This window comes from Penicillium lagena, assembly GCF_028827675.1.
Source record: "Penicillium lagena strain IBT 129212 chromosome Unknown utg000001l_segment0_segment0, whole genome shotgun sequence".
Taxonomy (NCBI): Eukaryota; Fungi; Ascomycota; class Eurotiomycetes; order Eurotiales; family Aspergillaceae; genus Penicillium; species Penicillium lagena.
In genome coordinates this window covers 2,871,516-2,888,576 of record NW_026623222.1, presented here as the reverse complement: position 1 = coordinate 2,888,576, position 17,061 = coordinate 2,871,516, and the positions used below count along the sequence as shown (strand labels likewise).

Genomic DNA, 17,061 nt, shown 5'->3' with positions numbered 1-17,061 from the left:
TAGATATCTGTTCGCCCTGTAACTAACTAACTAATATCTGGACCGGCTTATAAATCAATTGCCGGGACACGAGTCAAGCCCCCTTGTTGAACTTTAGTGTCCCTTTCCTATTTCCCTTCTATTTTCTTTGGCTATCAACATTTCCAAGTATGAAAAAGCAAACCAATCAGCAAATAGATAAGGTCACCACCATTTCTTGGTTGATTCGTGGTGCACTTGCATTTGGTCTGGTATCAGCGCTTGTCGCAATCCTCGACAAGCCGCTCAAGCTTGTTGGCCCATTTGGATTGGACAAATATGCCCCGGGAAATGGATCTGGCATATGCCAGCAGGTGCCGAAGCTATCGCCAAAGAACACCAAAGCTGAACAATATGTTCGAGAAAAGGTAGAATCACCGGAATATCACCGAGAAATCATCAACAAGCTTTCTGGCATGATTCGAATTCCATCTGAAAGTTATGACGAGCTAGGGCCCATCGGCGAAGACAAAAGATGGGATATATTTTACCAAATGGAGGATTACATCCAATCCAACTACCCAACTGTCCTCCAGAACGTCAAGCTGGATCATGCCAATACGCACGGCTTGATCCTGACATGGGAAGGCAGCGTTCCAGCCTCAAAGGCCAAGCCAATTCTCATGCTTGCACACCAAGATGTGGTTCCAGTACTGGCTGAGAATGTCAAAGACTGGACCCATCCGCCATATGAGGGCCACTACGATGGTGAGATTATCTGGGGCCGTGGTGCGACTGATGACAAGGGCTATCTTATTTCCATCATTGAGAGCTTGGATCTGTTGATCAAGAGCGGGTTTAAACCAAAACGAACGGTTATATTGGCTTTTGGTTGCGACGAGGAAATCAGCGGAGAGAATTGCGCAAGGCCTATTTCGAATTTCCTTCATGATCGATATGGTGACGACGGTATCTTCTTGATCATGGACGAGGGATCCATGGGTATTCACAAGGAATTTGATCAATCATTTGCTATGGTCTCGGTCGCGGAAAAGGGCTATCTCGATGTCGGGATTAATGTCACTTCTACCGGTGGCCATGCAAGCAATCCGCCCGATCACAATGTCATTGGCATCCTATCGGAAATTCTGGTGGCAATTGAAAATCACGCATTCCCTGGAAAAGTGACCACCAAGAATCCAATGTTCGGCTTTTTGGAGTGCGCTGCTGCGCATGCTCCGGAATCCAGTTTCCCCATTTCGGTCAGGGACAAATTGAGCAAGGTGGCTCACGGCGATGGTTCGGCTCAACATAAATTGGCCCAAACACTGGATAATATGAGATATTATTTCAGGACAAGCCAGTCTGTTGGAAAGATCAATGGTGGTATCAAAATCAATGCAATCCCCGAATCCGCATCGACATTGATCAACTTGCGGCTAGCAGTGGAAACATCCGTCTCCCAGGTTGAAGAGCACTATGAGAGTCTCATTAGACCCATTGCAAAAAAGCATGGTATGGTCTTGGAAGGCTTTCAATCCCCGTGTCATTCTCCAGAAAAACGAAAAATTTGTCTATTTGGAGTTGATGCCTTGGAGCCAGCTCCCGTCTCGCCAGTTGAAGCTGAATCTTTCCGAATTTTGTCCGGGACCATTAAAAATGTTCTGAAGCCAATAGACCCAGATGATGAACTTATTGTCACTCCCTACCTAATGCCAGCCAACACCGATACCAAGTTCTACTGGGCTTTAACCAAAAATATTTACAGATTCACGCCTGTGAACTTGGTCGAGAATTTGAACCGAGCGCATACTACAGATGAGTTTATTAGAGCAGAGGAATTTGTAAGGGAACCGCTCTTTTTCGCGAGTTTAATCCTAAACGCAGATGATGCTGTTGACTTTAAATAGAGGAAATCAATTCACCTTGCACTTATTCATATTGTTTCGAGATATGTTGGAAGTCGTAGTCAAATGCAACTTAGTCTTAGCAGCGTCTTGGCTGTTATACTAAAACTAGAATTTCTATCCGTCTCTTAGCTCTTTTAAATATATTACACTAGATCTCCGTGCAATATGGCAAGCATATTCCCCCATTGTTCATCCAATGATTCTATTTATCAAGATGACTATAGCTATGATAAATCGAAAGCAAATCCCAGTATATCTAAGACCAATTGCTAACTAATCCAATGCAAATAGTAACCATTATGTTACTCGAAGAAACTGTTGAGCCAACCGGAGATTTTCCCCCTCTTTGGCGCCTCATAAAGCGCTTCGTATAGGTCAATGTCATCTTTGACATTACCAAGTTTAAGATCCGCGTCCCCTGGCCGAACGTAACGCGTGCGCTTGATGATCTTCCAGAACAGGTACGCAACAGGGAAGAAGCCAACCATCAAGTAACTCGTCACAAAAGACGTAGTATCCCACTCACCATTGATAAAAACGGTATAGCCGATTATCAGAGTCATTATGAACGTACCAAACAATGCGTACCAGGCCAGATATGGCTGGAGTACTCCTTGGTATGGCAGTGTTTTTCGGTCGATCCCTTGTTTGCGAAGGGCGGCATAAAAGTGTAGATAAGTCACGATGGTTCCGAAGTAATTGATCAGATAGGACGCGGTGCAAATACCAACGAGCCAGTCAAGGACCGTGGAAGACGACTTGCTGAGCTGCAGGAAGGCGAGAAGGCAAAAGGCCAGAGATGTAATGACTGCGTAGTACGGAATACCATGCTTGTTGACTTTTGCAAGAAAACCCGGGGCCTTCCCGTCGACTGCCAAACCATGCAGTGTACGGATAGAAGAGAATACAACGTTGTTTCCGCAGGAAAGAACAGATGTCATAATCAAGGCATTGACCAAGGAAGGAAGGCCTCTGATTCCAAATTCGACCATAGAGATGACGTAGGGAGATCTAATTCTCCAAGTTAGTATTCTGGAAGTTGGAGAAGGGAAGGAGGATAAACGTACGCAGCTCCAGTTCCGGATTTGCTTCCAGAGAGATAGGAGGTCAGGAGCTTGTCATCATACGGAATAACGATCCCCACACAGAGAGCGCCTCCAATAAAGAAAAACAAAAGACGCCAGACAAATGAAGAGAAAGCTCGGTGCATCAGTTTACGAGGATTTTCTGCTTCACCGGCTGTCATGGAAATATACTCTGGGCCAACCATGCTGCATAATTAAATCAGTCAAATGGTACTCAATGATTACAGTAATATACTCACGTAAAAGAACCTTGGATCATGCATGAAAGTACTCCCAGAAACCGTCCCGTGTTCCCAGGTGCAAGGTACTCGACAAATGCACCCTAGAAGCGTTTAATTAGTCCATTGAGAGAAAGGATGGATGTTGTCCACTTACAGGCTTGTTCCAATAGCGAAAACCGTAGGCGTCATGTTCTGGATTCCCACCGACCATGGTGACAAATGTATAGAAAATGAGTCCAATCATGAGGAAAATCTTAAAAATGGCCAGGTAGAACTCGGCTGTTCCAAAGTACCGGACTGCAAGTCCATTGAGCCCACTTCAATCATAAGTTAGTTAGTTCCTGTTAATCCAGGTTTGGCTCGGCTTTTTGGGGAACGCACGCATATATCACTAAACAAATCACCACAACTGCCGCGACAGGAATCTTGTCTGTCCAGAAGGTAAGGAGCACATTGATTGCCGTGATCTCGTATGGGATAGCGAAGGCTGTAGTGGAGATGATAAATAGAAAAGTCAGACAAATGCAACTAATCATGGGAGTTGCTGAAAAGACTTGAGTACCACATACCCATAAGGAAAAAGTAATTCCAACCCAACGCAAAGCCCCAGGCGTCATCAACCCAGAATCCGCCTAATCGAATAAATGGCGACGCGATGGGGAGATATGTGACCATTTCGGCTGCGGAGTATGGCTTTGTTAGCATGGTTATAATTCCAAAAATAGAGGAGGAATCAAAGTGGACACGAACGTACCGAAGCATTGATTGACAGAAAAAATAATTGAGCCATATGCAATAAATCCTAAAAAGAGCCCTGCAGGGCCACCCTTCGGGAGAGTAGCTCCCATTTGCACAAACAAAGCTGTAAAGGAGCAAACAAATCAGCTTGATTCTCATCTAACCTCAGGTTACTTGCTGCGTACATGTTCCAATTGCGCCACCAACTGCAAGCAGCTGTATCTCCTTCCCTCCTAGTCTTCTGTGTAAGTGCTCCGAGCCAGCGGAGATGAGCTCAGCAGGCAAAGCCTCTTCGCCTTTTCCATCTAGACTTGGGTCACGATCCTTCGCGTCGAAGGTGTTGGTCGGGCCACCGACCTTGTCGGGATACGCAGGAGATTCCATAGCTTCAATTCTGTTTCAGGAACAGAGATGTTATGCACTGGTCACGCTGGCATTGCTTGCTCGTAAGGGGGAAAAGGATCCGAGGAATCCTCTTATTATAGGAATGCACGAATTTGCTATCGTCTGTGCCAACTTCTTATCCGGCAGTTATCTCGAATCCCCGCATCATGTTAAACCGGAGGAAGATGCGCCGTATCCATCTTGGCGAATCATATTGCCCACTGGGCGCCTCCTTCGTGAACCCCACAATTCTGACATCGTATAGCGCCGATCTGTAAGATATTGTACTAGCGATTCGTGTTAGATATCGTACTGACTTTCCGCGGGAAACCACATTAGGTTAGGGTTAGGGTTCCAAGAATGCTTCGGCGCGCACTTTCTTGGATCCGAACAAGATAAAGATATATCCCTGTAGACAAGCCACCTTTAACCAACAGCTCCTTCATATCACCGTCTCCACAAAAAATTACCAAGGGCTGTCCAGATAATGGCCCACACTTATCCAGCCCGTTCGACGGCGTCACTCTCCAAACAACTGGCCAATTTCACCAATTCGACCGCCGGCCTCGATTTGACTCTACGCCTAATCCATGCTCTCGTTCTGATTGGGGCAGAGCTGAATCTTGATAATACTACTGTCACAAAGTGTGCGATAGCGGCGTCCCAGCTAGCACTCGGTTAGTTTATCGCCTGCCCTCGGTATCCCTGGATAAGTGTTTGCGACTTGGGTACTGATACCATCCAGCGAGGCGGTATCTCCGGTTCTTCTGTTTTCTGGATTTTTTCCAGAATGTCCAAGACCTCCTGGCCGGAGGTTCTTCGGCCGGAACCATGATGATGATGCTAGAGGTGGTAGAATCCAGCTGCCTAGGGCTTTATTTTCTTTTAGAGGACTTGACTATGGTAACTATTCCTTCAAATCCCAAACAGTCGTTGGTATACAATGCTAACTTGAGACTATAATAGCTGCATGACATGAATATCTACTTGGTCTCCTGGTACATGCCCATCCTGCTCGAAGCCAACAAGTTTTGGTTCTATGCTATCTGCATATCAATCGCAAGGACATCCAAGGAGCTCGTGCTTGGTTCAGCGGGACCAAGCACTGCAAGTGGATCTTCAGGTACAGATGAAAAGAAAAAGAAAAAGGCCAAGGAAATTACTCCCTCGAAACCAGCTCTATCGACTATATCCCTACTGAACCGGATTGTCATTGACAGTTTGGATCTGACACTTCCTGGGTCTTTCCTGGGATGGATTCCCCTCGAGACGCTGGGAATTGGAATGGCAATGCTGGTGAGCACTGTGCTTGTCTGGCCAACTGCTTGGGCGAAAGCTCAACAGTAAGCATTCCGGGTGTGGTGAGCAAGGGTGAGTCTGTTAGACGATATAGACTGCTAGATATATATCATAGAATCTCCAGTGTCTCGTTATTGGTTATGGTTTCATTATTGAGTTATGTTTCTAAGGACTCTTTTTGTGGCTAGTTGGATAAAGGACAAGACAATAAGGTATCCAATCGATGATTATAAAAAATTTGTAACTAAGACTAGTGATTGACAGGAAGTTCGTTCCAGTAATCCCCAGCCATCTATTATGTTGTGTGGATCTGGCTGAGACATTCTGCCATGCAAAATGCATGCCCAACTGCAACAGCATAAACCCCAGCTGCATGGACACGGCAGCTGCTAGGGGGACAGCACGTGAGATCTGAAACCAGACAAGGGAGTTGAGATCATCCCAGCCTCGTGTCTATTACGAATGAACCCACTACAATCCAACAAATGAGATTCGAGGGAAAATATGTCCATTGATCTAATGCTAAGAATACGCTCTAGCTCTGGACACGCTATGTACTGATACGCACAGGCTTTAGGAATTTGCACAAAACGCCAAATCAAGTGTGCGAGACACGCAGCGGGTGTGCTTCGGTGTTGAAGACAAAGGTGTTGTCGCCACCGGTCTTGACCTGCCATGGGGCGTCTAAAGGCTATCAGTATGAGTTTTCTGACTGCATGAAATTGACATACCCTCTGCAAATGTAAGGTATGAGTATTTCATCACCTCGGCATACAGGAAGCTCTCCTGGTTGTCGTACTTGGAACCACCACCGGGCGCGTTGACGTTGCTCACTGCCGCAAAGCCGGAGTCGGTGCGGCAGGTGGCATTGATTGCCTTGAAAGCATTCCATACCCAGTCGGCATACTGGCAGACCATTAGCGTTATCCAGTCATACAGTGTGGTCAATACTTACAATCTGCTTGCCTGTGACACGGTAGGCATAGTAGAAGCTCTCAATCACTTCGGGCCGAAGATCATACATGCCGCTGCTGATGTAGTAGCCAGCACGCTCATAGAACGCCTTCTGGCTGCTCGGCACAGAATTCGGGTCCCAGCCCCATGAATCCGGGCCAATTCCGGTCAGTGTCTGGTTGTATGTGTCTTCGCAGCCGTTCACCAAAGTCAAGCCGAAATCGATGAAATCCTGGCGACCGAGAACGGTACCGCCCAGCAGGAAACTGCCGCCATCAAAGCAGGTAAGGTGCTGCGAGCTGAGATCGAAATTGCCGTTGTTGTATGAGGACAGCCAGGTCAGGTCCGGGCGAGACTTGGGATGCGACTGCAGGTGTTTGATTGTCGACTCCGCCGCCAATACCCAGCGGTCCTTGTAGGTCTCAAACCGCTTGGGATCGTACACGTACATCTTGATCAAGTACTCATAGAATGAGTCGTCCCCGCCGTTCCAAGTCACAGATCCGTCGGCAAATTCGCCGTTCGAAATGTTGATATAGCTGCCTACGAGGCCGGGGAACGGTTCAGCAGAAGACGGCTGTGGATTCAACAAGTAGGACTCGGCCTTCTGACTTATGTTGGCGTACTGGTCATCGCCCGTGAGGTCGGAGAGGCGCGTCCACTCCATCACGAGCGTTCCGGTCACCGCAAGGCCATTAGTGGTGGAGCCGTCGTTACCATGCGAGGTGATGTTGATGTCGTTGTACGGAACACCCGACGGGGTATCAAATGCGAACTTGAGCACATCCGCCAAATTCTTCGACTGGGACAGCAGCGCATCGACAAGCTTGGGGTTGCTGGCTAGGCCCGAGGCAGGGCCTTTGAGCAAATCATAGCCGGACAGCATGCCAGCGAGGTAGCGAATGGTCGTCTCAAATAGGCTGACCGTGTCAGGGGTATAGTGGTAGTTAATTTTGGTAATATGCTCGAGGATCTGATCCACGGCCTGCTTGTCGCCCATCACGATGGCAGTGGACAAGGCATCGACAGCCGAAGCTCCCCATCCGTTTCTATAATCGGCATTAGTTTCAATCGCGTCTAGCACAATTGAGGCAACGCTCACCTGGAATCACCGTAGCCATTGCTGACCGGGTGTAACTCATCATGAGGAAATGCGTATTTCATATATCCAGTCCAGGCATGCTGGAAAGCTTCCTTGACCGCGGCGGCCCTGCCTTGGCTGGACGACTGGTTGCGCACACTCTCCGCCTGGCCGCTATGGGGAACTGCGAGAGCGGGCCCAACCAAGGCCAGGGCCGATAGAGAGAGAGATAGCGGAGAGACGCGCATGGTTATGCTGAGGACGCGGTAAAGAGTGGATAAGGACGGGAAAAATAATATGTCTCGTCCTCGGCGTTCTCGCGAAGAGTGCGGCACAGGTGTAAACAAAAGAACTCAAGGAGCGGATTGCGGGGGCACGCAGTAATAAGGGAGGAGCATCCAGCCAAGAGAATGATGGCGGTGCCTCATGGAGGCGACCCTGGCCTGTTGGACGAGCATTCTCGACGCAGGGGAGGTGGGTGTGATCTGCAAGGGAAGCAGGGGAAGGGAATGTCCTGTTTGGGCCTGACTCGTGCAACGTCCCGCTCACTAGCCCCATCGTATACCTACAGGCATTTCTTTGAATTTGAACCGCAACCCGAAAAGGATCTGGAAATCTGAAACGGAATTTGTATTTAGGCGTTGAAATAATGTGCTATTCCCGAGATTGATTTTTGGTTCCTTTTCTTCCTAACATTGGCCACTTAATTTGTTTCCAGCCCATATTTTGCCACGTGATAGTCATTCAATCCGACTCTGATGAATAAGAGTTGCAACTGTTGGTCTTGGCGACAGGCCGCCTTACCTTGGCGCAGCTGCCGATCGATACGATTGGGGCGGAGAGTGAGAGTGTGCCATATGATGCCGCTGACTCTAAGCATGATGGGTTTCTCAGGGCTCAATATTCTCGTGATTGGGGACGGCCAGTCCTAACCGAGGGTAGTACGAGCGTTGGTTTTCTTGGACATTTTAGCAACTGTATATAGCTGCAGGGGAACTATAGTACGTCTCTCCTCGCAATCTGAATCCGAAAAATGAGACCGTCGTTGAGCATTATCCATGGGCCGAAGAATTTCCCAGTGGGCCTACACACTCAGGGTTTTTTTACTCCTTTAAAAGTCTAGAAGTATATTAAGACCGAAATATTAAACATTATTATTTGCCCGACGCTTCTATGTATCCTTCTGTACCTCCAAATATGTAAAAGCCTTGCCCATCATAGTGTAGTCCAATCATGCCGAAATCTCTATAGTCAATGCAAATAAATAAACCAATGATCCGAACCAAATCACAGGGCCACCGGGCCCCCCAATCGATCCTTGGGTCCAATTCCTTTTTGCCGAACCGCGAAAACACTAACAACTAGTCCAACGCCGGCAAGTCCGGCAGAACACCAAAGGCCCGTGGAGTATTGTCTTGCAAGGCTCTGTCCCTTGGAAATATCGACAGCTTCAGTTACTGCAGCAGAGATAGCCAGAGCGACACCAGAGCCTATCTGGAATGCAGTGTTCAGCTGAATTAGATCGGTCAGTATAGTTTGAGATTGAGGATAGCGCCGGATAAACCCACCATTCCACCAGCCAAACTCTTGACCTCAACGGGCACACTGGTCAACACCACCGTACTGGTCGTAACAAAGATGAAAGAGACAGCGGAGATGCTGATCAATGATGTAGGAAGAACATTGACCCAAAAGCTTGTCTCTGGACTCGAAGTGATACAACTCGGGATGGGAGCGACCACAGCTAGAGCCAGTCCAACGATGAGAAGGTGCTTCCCATTCATGTATTCAAGCAATTTTCCTGTCCCCAAAGAGACGATGAATCCAATTGCTCCCATGGGTAAAAAGCGGAGGGCGGTATCTCCAGCAGAGAGGTCGTCCACTTGCTGGGCCATCAAGACGATATAGTAGATGACGTTCTGATAGGTACCATAACCAGCTGGTCTTGTTAGTATTGTTCATAGCATGAAACAGATGATAGAAATACCTACCAAAACCTGCAATCCAAAGACCCGCGAAATTGCGAACCTTCCACAGGGACAACGGCATGATCGGGTTGCTGATGTACTTCTCAAGGAAAGTAAACCCAACCAGCAAGCCAATGGCCAGAAGCAATAGAACAATAATAAATGGCTGATCCCAGCCGTAAGTACCGCCACTAGACAGCACAAACTGAAGAAGGATCAGACCGGCAGTAGACATCAAGGCACCAAAGTAGTCCATCCTTTCGTGTTGTTTCTGCGATGGTAAATCACTGGGCAGAACAATAAAACCCAAGATTCCCAGTGCACCGGTAATGATAACAATCAGATAGAATATATATCTCCATCCCAAGGATGAGGTGAGGAAGCCACCAAATATGAGCCCGGTGCAGAACCCCAGAGTTCCCGAGGCCCCATAGATGGAGAGGGCTCGGGTACGATCAACACCACTGAAGTAGGAACTGATAATTCCAATCGCTGAAGGCACAGTCATAGCAGCTCCAATACCTTGGATTCCGCGAAATACAGTGAGTTGGATGAACGATTGTCCGAACCCAATAGCCAATGTCCAAATAGAGAGCCAAAGGAGACCGAGACAAAGTATTTTCTTCCTCCCATACCTGCGCAAGTTAGAAGATGTGTGCATCAACTGAATTAATCAGAACACACTTACCGATCTGACAAAGCTCCTGCAAGTAGCAGGAACCCCCCGAACGTCAAGGTGTATGCTGAGATGATCCACTGCAAGTCGGTACTGGACACACCAAATTCGTCTTGAATCGAAGACAAAGCGATGTTTGAACTCGTCATGAACACATTATCAAGAAATTGAGAGCCGGAAGTCACAAGCAAAATCAGAGACCCCTTCCATGAAGCTAAGCGACCAAACTGCGGGAGCTTTTCCAAGAGAATAGGATCTTCACTTCCAGCCGGGGATGCTAATTCAGGCAAAGGAGTTACCGGCGCCGATGACTCGGGACTAAAAAGAACTGTAGGCTCAATGACCTTGGGAATGTCACCAAAACCAACATCCTTTTCTCCATTTTGCTTATGAGTCCGAGGTCGACTACTGAAGTAATCGACAACAATAGACATTATGGGACTTGCTGGAATAAAAATTGAACAAGAAAACACTACGCGTACCACTAGCACATCTATAAGCCTAGCAAAAACTCTGAACTAGAATCAGATTCTTCAAACGCTCCAGTTTAAAAAGTGGGCAGCGGGTATAGCTCTTTTTGGGAGGACCCACGCACGGGGAGTTGATTTTTCTATCGACTGGTCGCTTATCCGCTGCGCATGCAGTATACTGCAGGTCTAAAAAATAAATCGGGTCTCTGATAGCGCAATTCAGGTAATCATCAACTAATTCTGGTTCTGCTATCTCTACGTTTGTCACCAGGTCAAGGGCTTACGCAGCACTCATCACTCGGACTTCCCTGGTTCAAAAAGAAGAGGAGGAGGAAATCTAAACCTGAATTCCTTTCTTTTTCCCTACAAATTTTTACGTTTAGTGACTCAAAGAATCTCTCATTGCGCAGGCATGGCGACCGTAGGACCAGAAGTTTTATCGGGTTGCCGACTAAGTTCAACGGGATCTGTGGATAATCGGGTAGTGAACCCACCGGCCCGAGCGGGTCTAGGGCTGTGATTATCCACTGCTGATGTTGGATATCGCCACGCATGGTTTTAGATTCTATGTATGTAGATAGTATATTCAGCTCTCCACATCCTGCTACCCCTCTATTCTAGACCTGGCCTTTTTCTTAAATTGGTGGGGTGAGGCCTTATCCGCCTCCGGCAGATTCCAATCAGACCTTTGCAATTCTACATTCTTCACGTTGCTTACAGCGCGTTCTCCATTCGTAGTGGGACCAGGGGCCATAAGTACAAACTAAAGTGCCTGCTATATCTCCACCAATTAAGGATTGTATATCCGACTTGCATCGCGCATAAGTGTGTATTGGTTTTCCATCTAACATTTGGGATCCTTTTCGGCAAACTTGAATGGATGGTCCGGTTGACTATAGCCATGCGCATAGTTAATATTTCATGTTAATACTAATCAACTAGAAGAAATCTGGCAAGAGGAAGTCGTCTGTAAATACTGCGCAAATCTTGCTCTACCTTCGCCCAAGCCTGGGGCTGAAGATTACCCATAGCCAATGATTCTCACTCCAGGCATCAAGAAAGCGTTATCTTCCTGATAAAATCGTTCAAAAGTTTCGTAGTAGGTGACAATGGTGTCTGGAAGATTTGTCCGCTTTCTGCCGGCTCCTCATCTGAATTTTCTGTGATTTGTTGAAGAATATCTTCTCGTGCAGCAAGGACCATAGGAGCTTCATGTTCCCGACCGATTGATACCGATGACCAGCCGGTCATTAGCGTTAGGATCTGATTAACATACCAAGCCCCGGAAACTAATCTAGAGGACCAAAAGTACTGACACTTGCCGATACAGTAGTATACATGGGCATATTTCAGGGAGTTCTGTGACGAGGAACAATGCTTTGGCATTCTGGTGGGAGCAGTCAAATAACACCGCTTTAGGGTTAGAATATGTCTTAAAAGGCCAATTGGATCTCTATTATACTTCACTGTCTCTACTTTCAGAGGAAAGCCACGAAGTGGTTCATGTTTGCTCCGAGCCAAATAAAGCTCTTGCGGCAATTTGAATCGGTCGAAGGAAATTGAACCATATCACGGAAAATTACAAATACCGTCAGCAATTGGTTGGGTGGTGTAGTTGGTTATCACGTGTCGCTCACACCGACAAGGTCCTGGGATCGAACCCCAGCCTAATCAATGTTTTTGCAATAATAATGACCTTGGTCTCCCTGTACGGTTATTTTTTGTCGCCTCAAAGTCAAACCGAATCATGTCCCATTGTCGATAAACCATTTAGATTTACTTTCTTGAGTTACTTAGCAATAGAAATGCAAAAAGTTAAGCCACTCCTCGGCCTATTAGTCACGTGACTTGCCATCCAACTTTTTGCGGATCCAGACTTTTTTTTGACAATCAACAACGCACCATTTTCCATGTACGCCTCTCCTGTCGGTTACTTATAAGGAGTTGGAGCAAATGAAACCATAAACAGCATTCCATTTTTCTTCTCAAGTCAAGCCGAGCTAGCCTCCGCCCTTACAAAAGGAGCCAAAAATACCACCCGAAGAACTTTTGACTTGATTCCAATCCCCTCCGCCCAACAAAGAAACACAATCACCGATCACCCGATGGATACACAAGCCTACCTAATACGTCACGGCTGGTCCGGCCCCGGCAACCCTCTGAACCCGAACCAGCGACCCGGTCCACACGGCGGACTGGGCCTCACACGGCCGATTCTCGTCGCCCGCAAACAGAACAACCACGGCGTGGGCAAAAAGACGACGAAGGATCCGACGAATCAGTGGTGGTTGCGTGGATTCGAGGATGCGCTGAAGGGCATCGGCGAAGAAAATGCTGACGCGAAGCGTTCGAATAATGCGCTGACCAGCGAGCTGTACCGGTTCTTCGTGCGGGGCACAGGGCTGGCTGGAACGATTGCGGAGAGGGAAAAGGAAAAGCAGAAAACTGAAGCCAAGGTGAAGGTAAAGCGGAAGAGGGAGGCCGAAGATGATGGGGACCGCCAGGCCAAGAAAGAGAAGAAAGCTGCTCGCAAAGAGGAGAAACGGAAGCGCCGCGAGCTCAAGAATGGAACTACAGAGACTGGCTCTACGCAGTCGTCGAGTGAGACCTCCAACTCAGAGAAATGCAAGGAAAGCAAAGAGGAGCGGCGACTGAGGCGGAAAGAGAAGAAAGAAAAGAAGGAGAAAGAAAGACGCAAATTAGACGGCGACGGTGCAGTGGATGCTGCAAAGAAAGCAAAAAACACCAAGCAGTCAGCCGTCGAGGAAGGTTATCCCACACCCATGTCAACAGACACCGATTCGGACTCAGGCCGACTGGACTCTACTGCGACGGACGACGACTCTGCACGGACAAAGGAGAAGAAAGACAGCAAAGAGAAACGGACATCTCGAGAGAGCAAGAAGTCCAAGAAGAAAGAGAGCGGGGCGGATGTCGAATCCAAGGGGACGAAAAAGTCCAAGAAAGACAAGAAGACATCCGAGTCTAAAGATGTCTGATTTGCATTGTGTTGCGTGCTTGATTTTTTACAGCATACCTATAGGAGCCAAATTCCGTCAGCCAGCCTTGGTGTGGTCGTTTTGATAGATGGCACGCTGGCTTCTATTCTGTCATAGAGAGATACCCTGAAGTTCATAATGAATATTTGCATGCTACTACAGTACCTCCGATCCTAAACTCAGTGCCAGATCCTCCGTTGCCCACCCATCCCCCGGAATCAAAATCCATACATCCACTCAATGCGCCATCTTCAATGTACAACTCCCCCAAAAATGCAAAACGCCATCAATGCGAAAAATCAGTTCAGTCAGAGTGGCCGTGTATAATGGAAAGCCCATTCTGCATGCAAAAGTGTTGAACAGGGGTATATCACTGCCACACGACAGTGGACAGAGTGAATGCAGGTCTGGCTCGACAAAAAAACTCGCACAGTGACAACGTGTATCTATGAGCAGAAACAGAACCCCAGTACTCTTTGCGGGTAAGCCGAAGACAGTGAATCAAGGCTCTCGTGGTGACCTGGGGAGGAGAGGAAGAGAAGTCGTACGCGCAGCGTCGGTGGATATTGGCACAATCGGCTCGCCGATGGGCTCTTCCAACTCAACTTGCACGGGGGTGACATCCTCTCCAAAGTCCGGACCGCCTTCCACAGACTCAATGATCGAGCCGGCCGGGTTGGAGATGGCCACCGAATCTTGAGACATGTAACTCGCAGTCAAGTCCGTGGCATCCTCTTGTGCAATTCCCGTCTCATCGTCAAGGTATTCGCTGCCCTCGCCATCACTCAGTTCGTCTTCGTACTCTTCATCATCTGCCTCTTCATCTTCTTCATCGTCGGCCACCTCATCATCATCTTCTTCCTCTTCCTCATCTTCACTGTCTGTTGCAGAGAAATCTGCCAACTCTTGCGGTGTCTCCCTCCAGTAGGTGAAGTCCGTGTACTCTTCACCGCCAGCCTGCACGAGAAGACTGGTTGGAGGGAAGAAATGATCAAGAAGCTCTTGCATAGTTACATAGCTGCTCTTGTATTTAGTGAGACTCAGCAGGTCCAGAGACACCTCGGCGTTGGAGTTGATGGTGAAGATCCGCGTAGATGGGATGTTCACGGAGCGATAGCTCAGGGCGTCTGTCAGTCGATTTCCAAAGCCGGCATAGAAGGGGTTTTCCTTTCCAGAGAAGAGGCCGAGAATATCTCGCAAACAGGCCATCTTGAAAACCTCCGGCTTCCTCAGATAGATCTCTCGTCTCAACGCCGCCATCGTGCGATCCGGACTGCAGATAACAGGACCTTTGGGGAGCCGATACCCAGTATCTTGACAGACACCATGGAGATAAGCACGTGTTGTATCTGCCTGGCCCACAGAGCGACTGGTGAGATACATGATGTTGTAACCGTTATTGACGATGTCGGTATACAGTTTCGCAACTCCCGCATGGGTCCAATCGCGCCCGATCATGTTGAGGACATGGCCCAAGGCATCCGACTTGGTGATAGTACCATCAATATCAGAAATCACGATAGGTGTGTTGCCATTCCAAAGATACATCGCGGCCGTGCAAGTCGCTTTGTTGACACTAAACGACATGATGTTGGCGCCTGGTTTCAGCTGCAGGGCCTTGAGCTGGTCACTGGTCAACCGCAGCGTCTTCGCGTAGTTGCGGGTCTCGGCGGCGAACGTATCGTGCATGGGCGAATGAGGAGGGGTTGGAAAGCCGGGCTGGACGTCTGACTTAGTTCGGTGATGCCGTGTCAGCGTCGTCTCTGACAGAGGATTTTCACCCTCGCTGTGATAACCTGGATCCGAGACCGCATCTTCACTCATCGCAGTATTAGGCCGCATAGAGTTGATAGTCGCCCTTCGGTCGGCTGCTTCTTTGGCTTCCTCGCTGCTGTAGATCCAGAGGTTTCCATGCTCGTCAGCTCCAATAAGCGCACCGATGTCGTAGTTGCCTTCCAGCTCTTCAGCCAGAATCTTGCGGGCAATCACCTCTGCGCGAAGTGCATCTTCTTCGTTGCTCTTATAGCCTGTCATATCCAACATCAGATCCCCCGTATCAGTGACATGCGATGGAATATTTGAACCCGATAGCTTCTTGGACAAGTTCATTGCCCGGGAGACAGCCTCCCGGGGGGACATCGGGGGAGGACTGCGGGAACGACTTTCTGTTCCAATGCCCTCGTCGTTCGCTTCAGCTGAGCCACTGAGGGGAGAACGCTCCATCGGAGGTGATCGAAGAGCGCTGGTTGAAAGTACATCCTCGGACATAGAGTGTTCGAACACTGGTAGCTTAGCCAACGAGTCGTGACGGGAGTGGCGCAAGTCAGATTCATCGGGAGATCGTGAGAGAGGTGTAATCACACCTAAGCGCACAATGAGCAACAAATCTCCGAGGTAGTTAGGTTCCCATTCTTACCTAAATCCGTATGTGCCCTTCCCGTATTCTGCTGCATCCCAAGTCTGGGTGGCGTCTTTCTACCCTCCGACAGAGCATCCGTGTTGGATCGGTCCAAATCCAGGTACTCTGGTTCTTGCAAGGAAGATGGCAGATCCTCCTCGCTCTCGGGCCTTGGGCTACCAGCCGGGGATACCAGCGGGGATGTTTGTAAGGATGCAGGAATGTCGTCGGTTGTCTCAAACACGAAAAAGGCCTCACCACCTTCACCCAGTTTCATCGCATATTCCTGTTTCACTCCATTGACCTTGAACTCCACCTTCTTCTCGAACGGACGCAAGAGCGAAAACTTGCCGAAGCGGACATGAAAGGGCGAGCAGGCCAAAGTGCCTGCCATGAGATTGTCAGTCTGTTCCCTGTAATTCTGTTCATAATATCATACCATCTTCCTGCTCGATAACGATCACATCAATAGCCCCGCTCAGGGTCGCCGGGTTGATTGAGTTCCATGTCTTCGAGACAGAGCCGCTGATGCTCCGGACGTACTGCATGTCGCCTAGGGGTGTCGCAACACCGTAGAAGACTGCGACAGGAGGGGGGAGGATTGAGGGCAAAAGTGATCAGCAAGATGACGGAAAGGATTGCTTGTCGTTGGGAGTCGGAATTTGGCCCGTTGCCAAACGGCCCATGTGATCAGCCGACAGGGAGGACCGGCCGCTTCATAACCAGAAAGGGAAGAAGAAACAAAAAGAGTGGCAGGATGGTGGTGAAGAGCCAGAAACACCGCGATAAGAACTAAAGTAAGTCAGAACGCGTTGGTCGAGGAAGAGTTGTCAACCCAACATTTAGATCTTGCTTCATTCAACCACCCAACACACCCGGGACGGTTGGGGCCGAGGCATCTTACATCAGCACTGGACCCTG

At 48.5% G+C, this 17,061-nt stretch overlaps 7 protein-coding genes across 7 annotated transcripts; 3 read left to right on the top strand and 4 right to left on the bottom strand.

The window, feature by feature from the left end:
* Positions 1-149: 149 nt before the first annotated feature.
* On the top strand, positions 150-1,868 carry N7510_001248 (M20 family metallopeptidase; the record flags this gene model as incomplete). Its single annotated transcript, XM_056973175.1, has 1 exon — positions 150-1,868. One exon carries the CDS (start codon positions 150-152, stop codon positions 1,866-1,868), a length of 1,719 nt encoding a protein of 572 aa, XP_056838292.1.
* Positions 1,869-2,170: 302 nt separating this feature from the next.
* On the bottom strand, positions 2,171-4,296 carry N7510_001247 (uncharacterized protein; the record flags this gene model as incomplete). Its single annotated transcript, XM_056973174.1, has 8 exons — positions 2,171-2,879; positions 2,936-3,139; positions 3,193-3,275; positions 3,329-3,491; positions 3,556-3,661; positions 3,744-3,854; positions 3,929-4,036; positions 4,098-4,296. The coding sequence occupies 8 exons, from the start codon at positions 4,294-4,296 to the stop codon at positions 2,171-2,173; spliced, it is 1,683 nt and encodes a 560-aa protein (XP_056838291.1).
* Positions 4,297-4,783: 487 nt separating this feature from the next.
* N7510_001246 (PEX11 domain protein) lies at positions 4,784-5,643 on the top strand (the record flags this gene model as incomplete). The annotated part of the gene is made up of 3 exons (XM_056973173.1): positions 4,784-4,973; positions 5,042-5,199; positions 5,263-5,643. The coding sequence occupies 3 exons, from the start codon at positions 4,784-4,786 to the stop codon at positions 5,641-5,643; spliced, it is 729 nt and encodes a 242-aa protein (XP_056838290.1).
* A 550-nt stretch (positions 5,644-6,193) lies between these two features.
* N7510_001245 (glycoside hydrolase family 47 protein) lies at positions 6,194-7,878 on the bottom strand (the record flags this gene model as incomplete). The annotated part of the gene is made up of 4 exons (XM_056973172.1): positions 6,194-6,279; positions 6,327-6,501; positions 6,551-7,598; positions 7,652-7,878. The coding sequence occupies 4 exons, from the start codon at positions 7,876-7,878 to the stop codon at positions 6,194-6,196; spliced, it is 1,536 nt and encodes a 511-aa protein (XP_056838289.1).
* Positions 7,879-8,917: 1,039 nt separating this feature from the next.
* Positions 8,918-10,707, bottom strand: N7510_001244 (uncharacterized protein; the record flags this gene model as incomplete). The annotated part of the gene is made up of 4 exons (XM_056973171.1): positions 8,918-9,142; positions 9,199-9,569; positions 9,622-10,232; positions 10,286-10,707. The coding sequence occupies 4 exons, from the start codon at positions 10,705-10,707 to the stop codon at positions 8,918-8,920; spliced, it is 1,629 nt and encodes a 542-aa protein (XP_056838288.1).
* A 2,141-nt stretch (positions 10,708-12,848) lies between these two features.
* On the top strand, positions 12,849-13,742 carry N7510_001243 (uncharacterized protein; the record flags this gene model as incomplete). The annotated part of the gene is made up of 1 exon (XM_056973170.1): positions 12,849-13,742. The coding sequence occupies one exon, from the start codon at positions 12,849-12,851 to the stop codon at positions 13,740-13,742; it is 894 nt and encodes a 297-aa protein (XP_056838287.1).
* Positions 13,743-14,243: 501 nt separating this feature from the next.
* N7510_001242 (putative lipin Smp2) lies at positions 14,244-16,688 on the bottom strand (the record flags this gene model as incomplete). Its single annotated transcript, XM_056973169.1, has 3 exons — positions 14,244-16,105; positions 16,159-16,527; positions 16,580-16,688. 3 exons carry the CDS (start codon positions 16,686-16,688, stop codon positions 14,244-14,246), a joined length of 2,340 nt encoding a protein of 779 aa, XP_056838286.1.
* Between the last annotated feature and the right edge of the window lie 373 nt (positions 16,689-17,061).